The sequence below is a fragment of the Hoplias malabaricus genome, chromosome 14 (genome assembly GCF_029633855.1).
Source record: "Hoplias malabaricus isolate fHopMal1 chromosome 14, fHopMal1.hap1, whole genome shotgun sequence".
Lineage (NCBI taxonomy): Eukaryota > Metazoa > Chordata > Actinopteri > Characiformes > Erythrinidae > Hoplias > Hoplias malabaricus.
In genome coordinates this window covers 32914662-32931623 of record NC_089813.1, presented here as the reverse complement: position 1 = coordinate 32931623, position 16962 = coordinate 32914662, and the positions used below count along the sequence as shown (strand labels likewise).

General features: G+C 38.4%; 1 protein-coding gene across 3 annotated transcripts in view; it reads right to left on the bottom strand.

Moving 5' to 3' along the window:
• The window catches only part of nphp4 (nephronophthisis 4), a 179345-nt gene that overhangs the window by 109463 nt on the left and 52920 nt on the right, over positions 1-16962 (bottom strand). For all 3 annotated transcript variants that reach the window (XM_066643834.1, XM_066643835.1, XM_066643837.1), the window contains 2 exons: positions 12058-12227; positions 4789-4915 (listed from right to left, as the gene is read on the bottom strand). In XM_066643834.1, coding sequence (XP_066499931.1) covers positions 4789-4915; positions 12058-12227 — 297 coding nt within the window. The remainder of the gene's footprint in view (positions 1-4788; positions 4916-12057; positions 12228-16962) is intronic.

Genomic DNA, 16962 nt, shown 5'->3' with positions numbered 1-16962 from the left:
TGTTCAGTTCAGTTAATCATTAAAGAACGTTCTGATAATCAATCAGTAAATGTGATTATTCCTAGTATACGCAATTTATTTCCATAACTACTGTTTTTTTTTTTTGGGAGAAAACACAACCTTTCTGTGAGATACAACAAATCAAAGAAAAAAATCTGTCAATAATACAAAAGAGTAGTGTATATAAAGTGGTAATTTCAGCACATTAAAGTAAGTACGCCCCGTTACAGAAGTGTTTAATTAGCAGCCAAGTTTAATAGTAAGACCTGGCCTTGTGCTGGTAATCAGTCCTGAAGTCTCTTAAGTGAGCGCAGAGTTCACCCAGAGCAACTGCAACGGGAGATGAGTTGCTCTGGATCTCAGTCAGAGCAGAGTCTGGGCTTAAGGAGCCACACCCAGAGCGTAAAGCGCTTTGATATTCCACTTCACTGAAGACAAGCTACTCAATGGGAGATTAATTACAGGCCTGAACTAAAAGCATATCACACGCCATTAAACAAGTTCTTTGATTCAGTTACCTGCACGTCAGCAAAGTGCTCAAGAAACTTCTGTGAGAAAAGATAAGGTATATTATCAACGTAATCATGCATATTAACCCCCTCCAGCATGACACACTGACAGTCTGAGCACTGAAGTAGTGTAACACTAAAACCAGCTTACGTGTGAACTGCAAATCCATCTGTCATTTCTTAAATAAATTCAAAACAGTATTTAAAACTATTTCAATATCTAGAACGCATTAGGTTACATATTGCATAAATACTACAGTTCAGTACATATCTGGTCATTATTAATACATCATATAAACAATGCATCAAATGTGTACAGTGCATTACTGTATAGTACAAAATAATATCATAGCATTACATATTGCATATAAAATAGATGTACAATACTGATGCATGTGTAAATCTAGTTATTTTAGGGGACTAAATGAAGATATATGTAATGCATTATATTGTAGATTTCACAATATACACCAGTATATTCAATGCATTATTGTATTATATTTTTTACGCAAATCTCTAAAAACATTTTGGGACATTTTTAGGGAGAATATAAAACTTGATATAACTTCCTAATCCAACATAATTATAACCATGCAAGTCATTTTGAGTACAGCTCGGCTTCAAACTTGCTTTAGCCAATCAGAGTCAAGAATAAGAGAGAGAGAGACGGGGACAGAGACAGACAGAGAACAGTGAGAAGGCAGGCGTCTTGGAGAGGCAGGTTTTCCGCGGGCTGAGCCTTTATCCCAGCTATATTAGTCAGCCCTGTGACGTCCACGACACCAGCCTCCAACACATGCTAAAAATACAGCAGCCCACGCAATTAGTCTCTCTCACCCACGTCCTCCTCCTCCCTCACTTCATGAAACATTTACGAATGCAGCTTCCTTTTTTATGATTATTATTCCCAAACTCTAATTGAGCACAGAGTAGAGGAGAGAGCTGCTTAGGAGGGGTTACACTTTTCACATTTCAGACTTAAACTATCACTGAAATGTATGAGGACTAGAGGACTGAATCCTTGTGCAGGGATGTGTTTGCAAAGCAATGTACTGCTAAACAAACCAGGCAGAGTACTGCAACAAGACAAAACATAGGCAAAGGCCTGTACACATAAAATAATGTACAGAAATGTAATACCACAAGGCTTTAAAACTCACAGTAAGACAGCAGATCTCTATATCTAACTGAAAACCAGAGACAAAGATACCTCCTGCATGCACAACCAACACACTGTTCCATTTTTAGTGCCTGAAAAGTTTAATTTTAGACTGTTCACAGATATATGTCAGCTGCTGTTACCATCCAACAGTAACTAGTAGTTTTACGTAACCAGGTAGATTACAAATTTCCTCAGCATTGTCAAATCATAACACTTCAATTGAACTACAGGAATGAACACTGTAAATACAACATTTCAGTCAGTGGTTCCTTTTTGTGTTCAATTACATTCTGTTTTGTTAGTGAGCTGCTTTGTGATTGGTTGCCCGTGCTCACTTATATTTTTTTTTTTTCACAAATTCCATTTCTGGAAAAGTACCGAATTTGTACATTCTTTTAAAAATGTTCTACATGGCTAAATATTTCCAAAAATATTCACTGACCAACTTTTTTTTTTTGGAACTATAAACAAAATTGATGTCTGCAAAAATATTCCAAACATAAGCTAGAAGAGATCATTGGATTCCACTGTATTACGTTACTTTTTGTATTTTTTTGGGAAGTAATATTATTTTTTTATTTTTCCTGAAACTTTTCACAATATTATGTATGACACGTGGTGAAATACCTGAATCAAAACCTTGACCAAAATCTTGAGCTGCTGTGAATAAAATATTACAAGCAACTTCAACCACAGGCAAGCTACAGTCAGCTTTTTACTCAAACCTACCTTTCCACCATAAAAATATACAACAAATTATATTCCTTAGGGCCTGACAATGGATGTACATACCGTGGGAGCAGAGCTTCTGTAGGAGCTTCTGAAAAAGGTGCGAGTTTGTTTTGCTGTGAGAACAACTGTTCTGTGGAATCTTACACTGTGCATTTAACCTGAGTCTTTTGGAAAATGAAAGCACAGATGTGCTAACATCATCTGTCCTGTTAAGGGACCACAGCAACATTTTATCCACACACATAATTGACGGAACTCCTTCTGTGACTGAACTGAGGAGCCAAGTGGTTATTAAACACTCAGAGTCATGTAGCGAAAGAAAACAAGAACCCAGGAGGCATGCTGCTTTTCAGAATGTGTAGATCTTTCCTTTGTGTGGTGGTGTGTATGTGGGTTTGGAGTGCAGTGGTGTGTTTTAAGAATGAATTGATCAGACTCTGAAGCAATGAAACTGTCTAAGCAGAGTATTTCCACCCACAGCAATGTGACAACAACAAAGAAAATAATAATGAAAATAAACTGGTCACAACATATGGGGAAAAATGATTAAAAAGCTTGTTTTCATTTTCCCCATCCACCTCTATCCATGTGTATTAATAAATGGAGTTATCCAAATCAGAACTTCAGAATCACAAATTGTGGTAAGACATTAAATGATTCACTGAGTCATTCTCTGAACTGAATCATTGTGGTTTAACTAAATATTTACACCCTGCTGTAAATAGACTTGTCGCTATGTATACTCTTATGTTGTAATGGTAGGTTTCTTCTATCAGGTTTTTTGTTGACTGTGTGCAAACTGAGTTTGGGGATAAGTACTCTGTGTGTGTGTGTGTGTTGTCAGGTTGCAGTGTCGAGTGCTGTAAATAAAGCTGTTAGAGTACACAGTCTGTGCAGTTTCATTATAGAAGGCCTAATCCAGGAGCGAGGCCCTGAGCCTAGCCGAGTGACACATGCTTGAAAAAAAAAACTGCTGGAATTCACCACCAGCCTGTTACCTACAACCCCTCAATTCCCCGTTCCTGCTCCTTCTTCCCCATTCTCTGCTCCCCATGTGTTTATTTACTGAAGCTGTCTGGCCAAGGATGGTTCTTTAATTTCCTCTGGGAGAGGTACACGGATGCCCCAGAGATCTAGAGAGAATGCGATAGGGGGGGAGTGGGAGAGCGGGAGAGCGAGAGAACAGAAGAATCAGAGCTATACATGTACAGAAAGACAAAGAGAATGAGTGAAAGAGCAAAAGGAGAAAAAGGGATAGTCTGTGTGTGTGTGTATGTGAGTGAGTGAGTGAGAGAGAAAGATGGGGGACAATAAAAAAGCAAAAGGTATACAGAATAAGAGAGAATAAACTAAGAGTAGACATCACTTAGATCTTCCTCCTCAGGTGTGTGTGTATGTGTGAGGTGTCAGCCTGCTGTCGTGTGCGTGTGTGTGTGTGTGTGTGTGTGTGTGTGTGTGTGGTGTCAGCCTGCTGTCGGGTGTGTGTGTGTGTCTCTCTCTCTCTCTCTTTGGATTGTAGTAAGCAGAATAGACACACTGAGCTCTACACCACTCCCTATGGAAACTTTATTACTTCTGTAACTCAGCTGCCAGTGTGCTTCCCACAGGATGCCCTATACTTCAGTATTTTGCACAAGCATATTTTCAACTAACAGAGCAGCCATTAGGCCGTATCCCTTTAACATCTTTACGTGAATGTTCCTAAATGAGGGTCCATAGTTTACATCCATTTGTTTAAATTGCATTTTAGTTTGAAAACTCATAACTGAATTATTCACGCTGGCTACTGACTAAAACCCATGAAGGTAAATAAGCAAATAAATATAAGGTTAACATTTAAACACAGACCACGCTGGAAAAATAAGAGAATTTTCTAATGGTTCTCAACAGAGTTTTGGTCCCTGGTTTTGAATATTACTAACATGACTTCTTAATGTGACAACCGCTGTAAATAAACCCATGGCAAGCTTAAAAACATCTGGGGAAAAGAATAGAGGATCTTACTGTAAGGATGCTCTCCTAATCACAGTTTTAGTTTCATCTGTGACAAAACATCCTGACCTATTGAGTAGCCTTATTCGGGTTTCAGGATGCAAAAGACTAAGGAAAGTTGGAAATATTGAGGCTCCAAAAGTTATTAATATATACTCTTAACAAACATGAACCAACAAACATGACCACCAAAGTTCTCCCCAAAATTATTTCATCTTCAACAGATTTTTCAGATCTAAAAAATGCAGGGATACCATGCTCAAAAACATTAGTGCTGTTGGTTATATGTAAACCTGACTAAGCTGATATGACTAAGAACCACGCCTCTAACCAAAGCTTAACGCTAACCCACGCTGGGCACCAATGACCTTTGCATTTGAGCGAGTGTCCTACCTTACCCTCGCCTGCGAGGGGAACAGAAAAGACATATTCCAGCTGAAAAACCACACTGAAAGCTGGGTGCCTCATCATCTTCAACTCCACACTGGCATTCAGCAGCAAGACAGGGCCGGCAGAGGGGCTGCAGGAGAGAGAGAGACCACCATCAGTAATCAACACACTTGTAATCAGCACTTAGCACGCAGGAGATGAGCTTCAAACTGTGCGTGTCTGCCACTATTATAAAAATCTATCTGCTATTATGACTCACAGCAGATGCTGTGCTCTGACTCATGCATGTCTGCGGAATCCAAATGGTCAAAGTGTAATACTGCTTTACCACAACGGGGAAAACTGCTACATTTTTAACTATAATGATGTTCATTCTAATTGACCTTGACGGCTCATGTGTCCAGACACTGCCAGCAGGGGTCTTGGAACACGGTTAAATGATTCGATTTCACACTACAATTCAATAGTTTACAATCATCGACGATATAACAAACGGATGTTATTTAATTCAGCAACACGTAGTATACATACATGACTGTGTACTGAAGTAGTTTTTTGCCATGAACTGGATAAGTGTTTACAGATAATAGATTGATGAATATATATATATATATATATATATATATATATATATATATATATTCATCAATCTGTTATCTGTAACCACTTATCCAGTTCATGGTCACGGTGGTTCCAGAATCATTGGGCGCAAGGCTGGAATACTCCCTGGAGGGGGCGCCAGTCCTTCACAGGGCAACACACACACACACACACACACACACACACACCTACAGACACATTTGAGTTGCCAATCCACCTACCAACCTGTGTTTTAGGACTGTGGGAGGAAACCGGAGCACTGACAGTCACCCGGAGCGGGAATCGAACCCACAACCCCCAGGTCCCTGGAGCTGTGTGACTGCGACACTACCTGCTGCAGTCATATATATATATATATATATAACAAGGATCTATCTAGAGTTAAGTAGGAATGTGAGAGGGAAAATATACACTGTGAATCTGAAAGAACATCAATCAAGCAAGTAGCAATCAACAAGGAAAAAAGAATATACACAAAATAACCAGCAAAGAAGCAATGTCATCTAGGAAGACATATTTGAAACCTTGAATCAAGTTTCTCAAAAAGAATAGAAGTTGTAATGAGGGCAAAGGGTGGGCAAAGTAAATACATTTTTAAATAAAATTTAAAATTATAATTAGTTTTTTTTTAATTAACACTGAAAAGAGAATAAATAAATGATGAATGAAAAAACATGGGTGGTCTCCAACTTTTGGGCAGTACTCTACTTTAAATAATTACTAGAAAAGCTAACTATCCAGCAGGTGTTTTTAGATGCTTTTAGATGTTTTATTTACCATTTCACACTTTTGGGAACCACAAGACGTTATTCCATTGTAAATAATGTACGGTAATTATGTATTTATACCTTCTCTGCTGTAAGATTTAATAACCACATATAAGAGTACGCTCTGTGCATTTGCTAATCCCTTATAGCTTTCTAGCAGCACCATAATTATATTCAATTATAAGCAACAAAATTGGTTTTGTATTATTGAAAACAGTCATTTCAAACTTTTTCCAATGGCAGTGACTTCATATCTACACAATTACAACAGACCCATTTAGCCTCAACTTCACCCAACTGATTTTAAAGGGATTTGTTTTAATTTAGCTGCAGTTAAAAAAGACACTGTTTTGCTAATCTCTCCTGTTCAGGCATGTACATTAAACACGGCTTTAACAAATTAAATGTCGCAAAGAGGACCAAACTCGTTAGCAGCTAATGGAGCCCAGCATGCAGCGTGCAGTATGAGAGATCACAGGGCTGTACAGGGCTAGCATTATGCTGCTAAATAACCACTCTGTACTAATGAGAAAAATAATTGACTCACACATGCGCTGGAAGCCGACTGAAAGAGTCTACAATGAGTGTAGGTCTAACACTACGCAGAGTTGCCTGATTCACACAGATCTGACAAAAACTATTTCCAACAACAATACACTTTAAACAGCTTTGCATTATTTGGAAATAAATAAACTTTGATATCCTTTGTTTACCAATGGTTAACCCATTAAACCGTAGGCTTGATATTACAAGGTCTAAAAATGTCTCTCAAGTCGACAAAACGTTGCTAATTTTTACTTCAAGACAAGATTTGCAAAGAGAGTGCTGCAAAAAAATAGCAATACTACTCTGCATTGCCTAAGACAACGTAATAGTTACATAATACATAAATATACTGCTTCGGCCACTGCAGTTATTCATCAAAACATGTAACATTTCTATTAAGATTAGATGGCATTCAGCCGCATGAACATTTGTGTGGTAAAATATTGATACTGAATGATTTGGACTGAGTAACAGGAGACTTTAAGTGATCCCTAATATACTGGACAGTGCTGCTTCCACTGTTCCACAGCACAATACTAGATGTTGCTTTATAGCCCTCTAGCTGACATTTCATGTATTTCTATTGAGATTATATAAAATGTATGTGTATAATTGAACTTCTGGAACCAAAAGTAACTAAATTCACTAATCAGTGTCTAAAACATTCGGCCATATGGTGTATAACACACACAGATGCATCATACAGTGTCAGGAGAAGAAATTGTGCCTGCGGTTCTTTTCTGTACATCAGAAGAAGAGCAGGATCTAATACTTCATCTCAGCATGGAAAAACCAGATTGTTTCTGCCATTACCTACATAATTACAGCCCACGCACACACCACAATACACAACAGTGCGCTCTCTCTCACACACACACACGCACACACACCTGCAGCAAGAGTTTCAGGTTGGTTTCTGAGGCTGTATTAAAATAATGACCCCATTTGTCTGTGTGTGTATGCAGGATTGGGTTAATACTTCTGCGGAGTGATTGCCTACAGAGAGACACGCTGAAGTGCTTCTGAATCTTAACGAATCAGAATTCAATACGCATTTCATTAATTTCAATAAAGCACTTAAAGTGGCGGGTCTCGGAGCACTCTGGAATAAGTAATGATGTTCACTGAGAGAAATGTTTGAACTGATTTTTTTGCATGATATGCAAATCTAAAAACGGACAACTGTGTGCACAATTACACTGAGCAAATTGAAAACTTATAAAACATAGATTTTCAAGATAGAAAAGAATTCAATGGTAATAGTCAGAGAAGGAAACACAGCTAAGGCCCTTTACTGTATATTTTTAACATGGTCCACTAACAATGTTTATGAGCATTCAGGTAACAAAACTATCATTTTAAAACGACCATTTCTCAGCCTTGCGTTATTTAGGCTCTTTGTGTTAGTGTGTCTTTAGGACTGATATATTACTGCAATTGGAACAAAATCCTAAGGAAAATATTTGTACCTTTTAATATAAGGTCATTGTTGGTCAAAGTAATTTTGGAGAATATGGGATGGTTTCCCAGACCGAGATTAAGCCTAGTCCTGGACTACACAGCTTTTTGGATTGTGGTTTTCCACTGAACTTAGGATATAGTCCAGGACTAAAGTTAATCCCTAGCTGGGAAACCAGCCCTAAGTGCAAAAGATTTTTGTTTCCCAAATTTTGTAACATTCCAAATGCACATTTGACCTTTAGCATGAATGGGCAGAACTGCTGGAATCGGGCATATTTAAATGGAGGTTTTCATGACAGATGTTCTTACCTTTCTGTAACATGTATTTTATTTCTTTTCTTCTATTGTATCATTTTAAATTGTTTTAATCATTTAATAATTTTACTCTTTATGTAATTGTTTTATTGGACTTTTATGATGTTATTCTGGCTTTTAATTTAACTGTTTTTCTTCTGTAAAGCCCTTTGAATTGCTCTGTATGAAAGGTGCTCTATAAATAAACTTGCCTTGCCTTTCAAAGAAACTCTATTAAAAAAAAAAAAAAAAAAAAAAAAAAGAAAGAAAACAGAAAAAGAAATATTTGGTTTTCCATTTAAAAGATTCTCAACATGGTTACATTTTTTGTCCCTAGCTTCAACAAGAGTATCTAATGCAGTTGTATTTTTAAAAAGTGACCATCCGAGGGCTTAACAAAAGGCTTATATAAAGATAAAGAAACACCTGTTCTTCGCAAATTGGCTACATGAGCAAAACAACGGAAGAAGGAATGGAATTAGGAGCACGGCATATTAAAGTCTGACACAGTTGGCGATACTACACTTCTGAAACACGACGAAGAAATGCGTTAATTCTTCAAAAACACCTGTCATACTTCCATCATGCATGGCAGTTTGGCGTAGTTAATTTGCTCCCAACAGTCTGATATCACTTTTCCTTCACACATTCACACACTCGCGCACACGCAGATACAGTCATCAAGACAGTGGCAGCAGTGAGGAGTAAAAGTTATCACTAATTAAACACATTTTCTCTCAGAGAGAACAGTCTGTAGCTCATCCAAGGCTGTGTCTTGTGCTGAAGTTATCCATAAATGACACTAGGCTGTGATTGGTCGTATGTTAGTGGTTAGCTACAACACATTCAGCGTGAACTACGAAATCTCGCACGTCACCGAGAGCAAGGCTGTCGAGAGCTGTGACAGGCGGCATAAGGTAGAACTTAGCTCTCACTCTCCCTCTCTGCATTCATCTCTCTCACTTCCTTAGGTTCCGGCTCAGGCTTTAAATATAGCCCTGTTTCCAGGCTTGCTTGGTGCAGGGGGAGTCGTATTTAAGGCAAAAGTTCAGTGCTCTGTGCTTGACTTTTTTGCCTCTTGGCATTTTCACAGGCCTGACATACAGCAAAACCTAATGAAGCAGAACTCAAGCAGGGGGCGGTGTATGGGATGAGCAGAGGCTGCCCATGGGATGCTCATCTGGTCCAAGTGAAGAAACTGGAAAAATACATTTCAGAAAATCAGTTTAGGTTTAAGTGATGAAATATTTATTCCTGGCAGAAAAAAAAGCGTAAATGACTTTGAATCCTCATTTGATACCAGCTAGAAGATGTGATAAATAAAAGATAACGGGCACAGGTAACTAGGGGGCAGGAGAGACAGAGCAGTCAGGCTCTGTAGGGATGAGCCACTGACTGGGGCTTTAGAATGTGGGTTAGAAGAGAATGTTAATGTGGGTCGACTAGAATAAAGTCAAAGGGCAGAATGTGAGCAGTCATAAGTTTAATTACAGCTATTAAAGAGTCAGTGGTCACACGGGGTTTTAGGAACAGGGGAATGGAGAAATGAGGTTGAGGGGTGAGTGTGGAGAGATCAAGATCATGATTTAAAGGTAAGAAATGGGATAAAATTGAACAGAAATGCCATCAGTGAACAAGGGTACACCCAGTGGTGATCTATTCTGCTAAATAGACGGAAATTCAAACTATCCCCATGTGCTTATGTGTAAACAGAATTATTGTAAAAAATTGTGTTGTTGTTTTTTTTATACCTGAATTAGTATCAAAGTCCATGATAGTAGAAGAGAGGATGTATGTGGGATCAGTAGTGTGTCTTTATATTGAAAAAGTATGTGTAAAAAGACAATGCATCATGCCAATATTTAAAGGCTAAGCACCACTTAATGGACCTCCATGAATATTTCACATTATTGTAGTTACTGACATATATAAGTATGAATTAAAATACAAATAGCAGCTTAATTTGCTTTAAAACTGACAAATTGTATTAAATTGACGGAAAAACCTGAGCTCGCTACGGAAACTCTTGAACGCAACCGTGACGTCACTGGTGGACAACAGCTGAACAACGCCGCGGTAAAACACCGTTATGACAGTATCTAGCTAAATAACCAACATTATTCATGACAATAGCCTAGCAAAAAGCTAAACTCAAATTTAGAGGTACCGTTATTCTTGTAAATGTGATCGAAGTTGAACTCCAATTCATCCGACACTATAAACCTCCGTAATGCAGCTACGTAGCCGAGTATAATCTGAGCCACCGAGTTTAACAAGTCAAGCTAACGTTAACTAACACCAACTAAAACAGGCGAAGTAAGTGTACTTACCCTGTTTACCTCCATGTTACAGAGGCTCTTGAACACCTTTCATTGGTGTCCTTACATGCCCATATTGTTGGAAAAGCGCCAGTGAAATGAGATACAGATAACGGAGTGAGTGGATGGTCCTTTCCAAAGTGCCCGTTTAAAGTTGACAAATTTAGTCCATTTTCTGGATATTTTGGGATCTTTGGTTCATTTGTTCACAGATGTCCCACTGTACATTGAATGATTGCAGCCAAAAACAACACACCGTTTTGTCATTTTCCATTAAATTAAGTGCAACTTCTAGAGTTGTTGTCCACCATCTACGTCACAGGCAAGACGCCTATTAGAGTTTCCGAACACCGTTAGGGGTGGGTGGGGACCAACGGTCTTTTAAACCTTATCCCTTCAATTAGTAAGAAATAACATGTTTTCTGAATGTCAATAAACACAAGTTAGGAACTCAAATTCCACTGTATTTATTTGTTTGACACATTCATATAGCTAGTGCTTAGCATTTAAGTTTGCAATTGTGACATTCTGTGTGTTACTGAAATGGGGCAGGAAATGTTAGAAAGACACACAGAAATAAGAACAGCTATATTAGTGATAACTATTATAAAGTGCCATCAAGTCTATCCCGACACTTCTTAATGTGTTCTTAATGGCTAATTCAAGATTCCTCCAAATGTATCCATCCATCTTGTTTCTTGTCATACTTTCTATTTTAATTTCAGCTCTTCCAGATATAAGTCTTCAGCAATTAATTAGTTCTTCCTTATAATAGGTTCAAATATAAAAGGTTTATTTTTGTTGTCTGGGCTTTGAGTGACAGGTTAGGCTTCGGTTTGGTCAAGGATCCATGTGCTGTTTCACCGGCTACATCATTAATTGCAATTTAATAATATCAGACTCTTCTATCATTAGGAGCTGACCTCACTAATATCTCAGTGGCTAAATGCCATCAAATCCTCACAAACAAATGTTAAAACATCTAGTAAAGAGATCACAGAAGATTTAAAGTGGTTACAACAGCAAACGGGGGTAAATTCCTCATTAATAGTCTTTATAGTCCAAATTATTATTGATTGTGTTGTTATATTATTGATTAATTTCAAAATCAATATCATTAACACTATCTTACATCCATATTTCATAACGTTTAATGTAGAGCACATGACGTCACCACAGGTATGTTCTGAAAAACATGCATAAACGACATTAGCATTGAGCTACTAGATTCTCCTTACCGGAGCTACTTTTCTACAGCCATATGGAGCGCCAGGCCATGCACCCACCTGAGTATGTCTGTAGAGTCCTGTCTGAGGCTGCTGCTTCCCTTGGCCCCTGGAGACCCCAGCTCCAGCACTAGCACCTGAGGCCTCTCCACCCAGCCCCAGCCGTTATGGACCCCTACGTGTAGCCTGCGCTCCTGGACCACCACGGACCGCACCTCCATGCCCAGTCTCTATGGTCAACACACATACAAACACACGTGAGGAGAGTATTGGGACATCAACACAGAATACACACAAAACAGAGCATGAGAGAGGATTTCCTTCAGCGCACACAGAGACACACACACACACACAATGAATTCATTAGACATTCTGCACATGTTCTATTTGTGATTCGCCTGAAAAGAGCATCTCCTGTGGCATGCCCTGTTTGCATTTAATCCCCAGTGGGGGAGCCCAGGTAATGTGTATGTGTCATGGCTGTACATGACTCCGCACAGCTTCTGTCAGTTCTAGCATCCATGTAGCTCTACAACACCAAGCACTGGCCTGTTACAGCTTATACTTCTCTCCACGCCTTTAATTAAAGCAGTGCTTCCCTGCTAAATGAAGTACACAGTGTAGGACTGGGAGGAGAAGAGGAACCAATGGGGAAAACAGCCAGAAGAAAGCCAGCATTATTTGCATACTTATGTAAACCGGATTTACACAGACAACGTCAGCAACTGCTGTTATTCTGTCTTCTAAATGACTTACAGGTATTAGATTATCACGGTGAATCAAATATTCCTTGCTTTCAAGAGAGAGTAACAAATAGTTTCGAAAGAAGCAAAAAGTCAGTCTTGAAAATGTGGAAAAAATTATCTGGGTCAAAAAGTTATAGTACAAAAGTAAAAAAGAAAAAAAAAGTTTTAGTGCTTTTCCAGTTTATTCAAAAAAAAAAAAAATTCAACAGACAAAACATTTTCTGAATTAAACTGGGGGGAGAGGGGAGACAACACAGTAGAAAGTAGAAAGTAAACAAACGGAAATAAAAGAAAATAACAATGAGCTAGGATATGAAATACCTCACGGATTTGGATCTGAGGCCTGCCACCTGGTTTCCCCATTTGCAACAGAAAGGAGGCTGGTTCTTCTCCAGCTGGCCTCCTAGTCTAACTCAAAACCAGCCCCTTTTCAGAGGGATCCCCAAGGACAAATCTCACTGTGTTCTGACTGCCTTAGAGCTAATCAGAACAAGGAGGAATTCTGACTCCAGATATCTTAGGAACATCAGAGCTTTTTTTACCTTATCGATAGAACAGGTCACGGTGCCCTAGCGTGATGACGTACCTGTGCTGTGTGTGTGTGTACGCGTTTGGGTGTTTTGTACTGGATAGGTCCTCGACTTCAGTGTTAAAATGACAGAAAGGTTTAGAAACTTGGGACCTTGTTGTGTTCATACACCGAGTGCGAATGATAAATACTTTGCTTGTGAACAGCTTTTGGAAATTTAAATTACCATTATTAACAAGTTGATGACACTTGCAATATCCAAATAAAGATATTGGAGTTGCCTGAATTTGCGCTGTTCCTAGCTCAAAGAAGCCTTGAATAAGCATATATCTGTCCCTTGGGAGCAGGAGGGAGATGGGCTTCGAGCCTGTAGAATCTCAGTTAAACACACAGCTTGAGGACATGCACCAGTGATTCCCAAACTTTTACTGCAGTGCCCCCATTTGTAGATAAGAACATTTTGGAGTATAACAAATTACCTAAGGTAACAGGTCACCCACATTCCTATAGTTTTATGTAATATAAAGCTAAACACTGTTAATGATCTATAACATACCATGTATTGCTTAATGCATATGGTCCATAAATAGAAACTAAGCTGTGAAAATGTATTCAGTCTACGCACGTTCAGTCTGCTCATACTAAATTCACACTACAGCATTTATAGCTTTATCCTCCCAAAATTCCTCACACTTTAAAAGTGGTGTTTAACACAGAATATCTTACACAAGAGACTCTTTTACAGCAAACATATAAGATTTAAAAGCATGTTTACAACTGCTGTAATTAATAAGCCTAAAATATTCTTGCTGTCCTTGGAACTTGGGAAACAAAAGAATTACTGGGAGATCCAGTGTTTGCCTAACATTACTAAACACACAATTGTAAGAGTACGAGCTTGAACTTCATGTCAAACTGGACTCAAACAAAGCTTTGGTGAAATCCTTAATTAGGCAGTTTAACTCTGGCCTATCGTGTTGAAGCTATAGAGTGTTTTATCTGGGATGGATGGATGGATGTTTGGTTGGCTGGGTCGGTGGAAGACTGGATGGATGGATAAAGAAATTTAGCAAAATATGAAGCATTCAGTGAGAACATTTACATATTGTTGCTTTCCAATTATAAAAAAAATAAATAAATAAATACAAAATTAAATTCTCAAATTTAAGTTTGCTACATGAATGGGCCGACAGAAATGCTCCAAAATTACTTGGATTAAAACATATATATTTAAAGAGTTCCTTTAAGAATTTAAAAAGGTTTATTCCTTCTCCTGTATAGTTGCTATCCTGAAGATACGCGTTTTTCATTGGACCGCTCTTCCAACTCTAGTCTCCTTACTGTCCCCTCAACTAAATGTTCTACCCTGGGTGGAAGATCTTTCATCCCTAAACTTTGAAATTCTCTTCCTCCTCTTCAATTTATCCTCATTCCTCATTGTACTCTTAGTTCATTCTCAGAATTTTTTGGACACAATGTTTAAACCATTGGATGCACATGGTCTTATTGGTGCAATGTGCAGTTAATGAAGATTGGCGACCAGGCTGCTCCAATTTAGCCATGAAACCTCCCACACTACAATGACAGGTGTTTCAGTTTCATTGTCTAACCCCTGTATATTTAAGCTATATGTAAACCTTGGGTTTGGGAAAAGCACTATATAAGTTGGACTAATTATTATTATTATTATTAAAGTCACAGTAGCAAAAACAACTCATTGAATTCACAATGATGAACACGTGGTCACAGAGTAACTGGATTTAAGGGAAAACAGAAAAGTTTTATAGAATTGTAAAAGCACACCAGGTTTTCGTTTTCATAGTTCTCAAGAAAATATGAATATGTAAATCTTTCATTTTCAGGACATAACTATATGCCTAATCCATCTAAGAAGACAGTGTCTATAAAGCTATAAAACTCAGAGCCAAAACTCTTAAGAATAACTGATTAAGCACCAGTCCCTTTTAATTAATCAGTGTCCAGGCACGATTAACAAACATATCAATAAATGGTAACTCCAGCACCACAGCGTGGAGCTACTTGGCAGACACCTGCTGATGTAAAGATGTATTGACTTCCAAGCTGGGTGGCAGGAGCAGTCAGAAGTTATTAATCGCTGTGTTGCGGAGGGTGATTCTGTGAGGCTGGAATGGAGACGAACAGCTTTTCTCCAGCACTTTTCCTCTGGCTGCGCTCCACCCAGGCCTCCTACTCACTGCTTCTCCAATTAGCATATCAATTGTGTGTGTGGTTTTTATATGCAGGGCTACAGAAGCAGGCAGCGAACACATCCTACTTTACCCAGTGAATCACGCAGCTAAAGCAGCAGTCTGCATCTAGGGCTCCAAAACCTCCCTTCAAGTGGACATAATGCAATTTTTCGCTTGCTTCTTTCACAGTAAGGCAGATCGGTGCATTTCCATATGACTCGTGAAGCGCGTGTATGATGAAACCCCTGGCTCTGATGCAGCGTCAAAGCCAGCAAGTGATGACCTGAAAGAAGCTTTATTCAAGACTGTGAACAAGACAAGCAATGGTGCTAAAGTGATAGTTCAGCGAAGAATCGAATTTACACAATTTTCCCCTTCATGTGCAAAGTCAGCTTAGACATGTTTGCACATGAGATACATGGCTAGTGTAGCTTACATGTAACCAAGGCTTACTTTCCTTAATTAGCACCAGGTACACAACATACATTCTGTCACTGAGGTTTACCATGTTTAGAAACGATCAGACTAAACACATTGTCTATTTAGCAACTGTTTATTTACAAATGAGGTGAACTACAGTGTGTATTTGCTGAAGTACAAAGTGCTCCTGTATGGTCAGTGAAGCACCAAAACAAAGAGTTGGCCATAATGCTATGGTTGACTGGTGTTTCTGCCTAATCCATATATATATATATATATATATATATATATATATATGAAGCTATAAAACTTGCACTAAATCTACAGGAAAAAAGGCCATCTTTACCATTGTTCTCTGTAGAAGATCTGAATTTATATTCATGCCAATTCCTCTTTTAGAAACAATACATAAATAATAGAATGGGTATTGAACTTTTGTAAATGACAGTATTTAGGATGTGAAAGCTCATGTATGAACAGATCACTCTGAAGGTTAAGGTTTGTTTGATAGTAATCAGTGTGCATGCATTAATAATCAACATGTTTCTGAGGTGTGCCTGCACGGAATCAGTTGGATACAGAAATATGAAGACACCAAAAAAAAACTGTCAAAAGGACCTGTGAAAAAGGGTATTTCAACACTATAATTTAGGAAAAGGCTATAAAAAGATGTGAACACGGCAATTAGCACTATTCAAAGCTTGATAAAGAAGTAGAAAACCAGTGGTTCTCGGGATACTCTCTGGATTGAGGAGAGCGAGAAAGTTTTCAGAGATAATCACCAGAAAACCTGAAAACGACAAAAACCCCTAAAGCTTATTCTAGTCAAAATAGAGGCTTGTCTGATTTAAAGTGGTGTGGTTGTTTTGGAATTTACAGTATGGACATACTGCATAGTAGGGTTTAATAAATAAATAAATAAAAAGTTAGCATTTTTGCACCCACAGCACAAATACACAAACCACCAGAGAAACATCCAGACTTATGGAATAAAACACTGTTGTTTTGGCGAGGGGATTGAACTACAACACCTCAGCTACAAAATTTGAAGGCAGCGAGC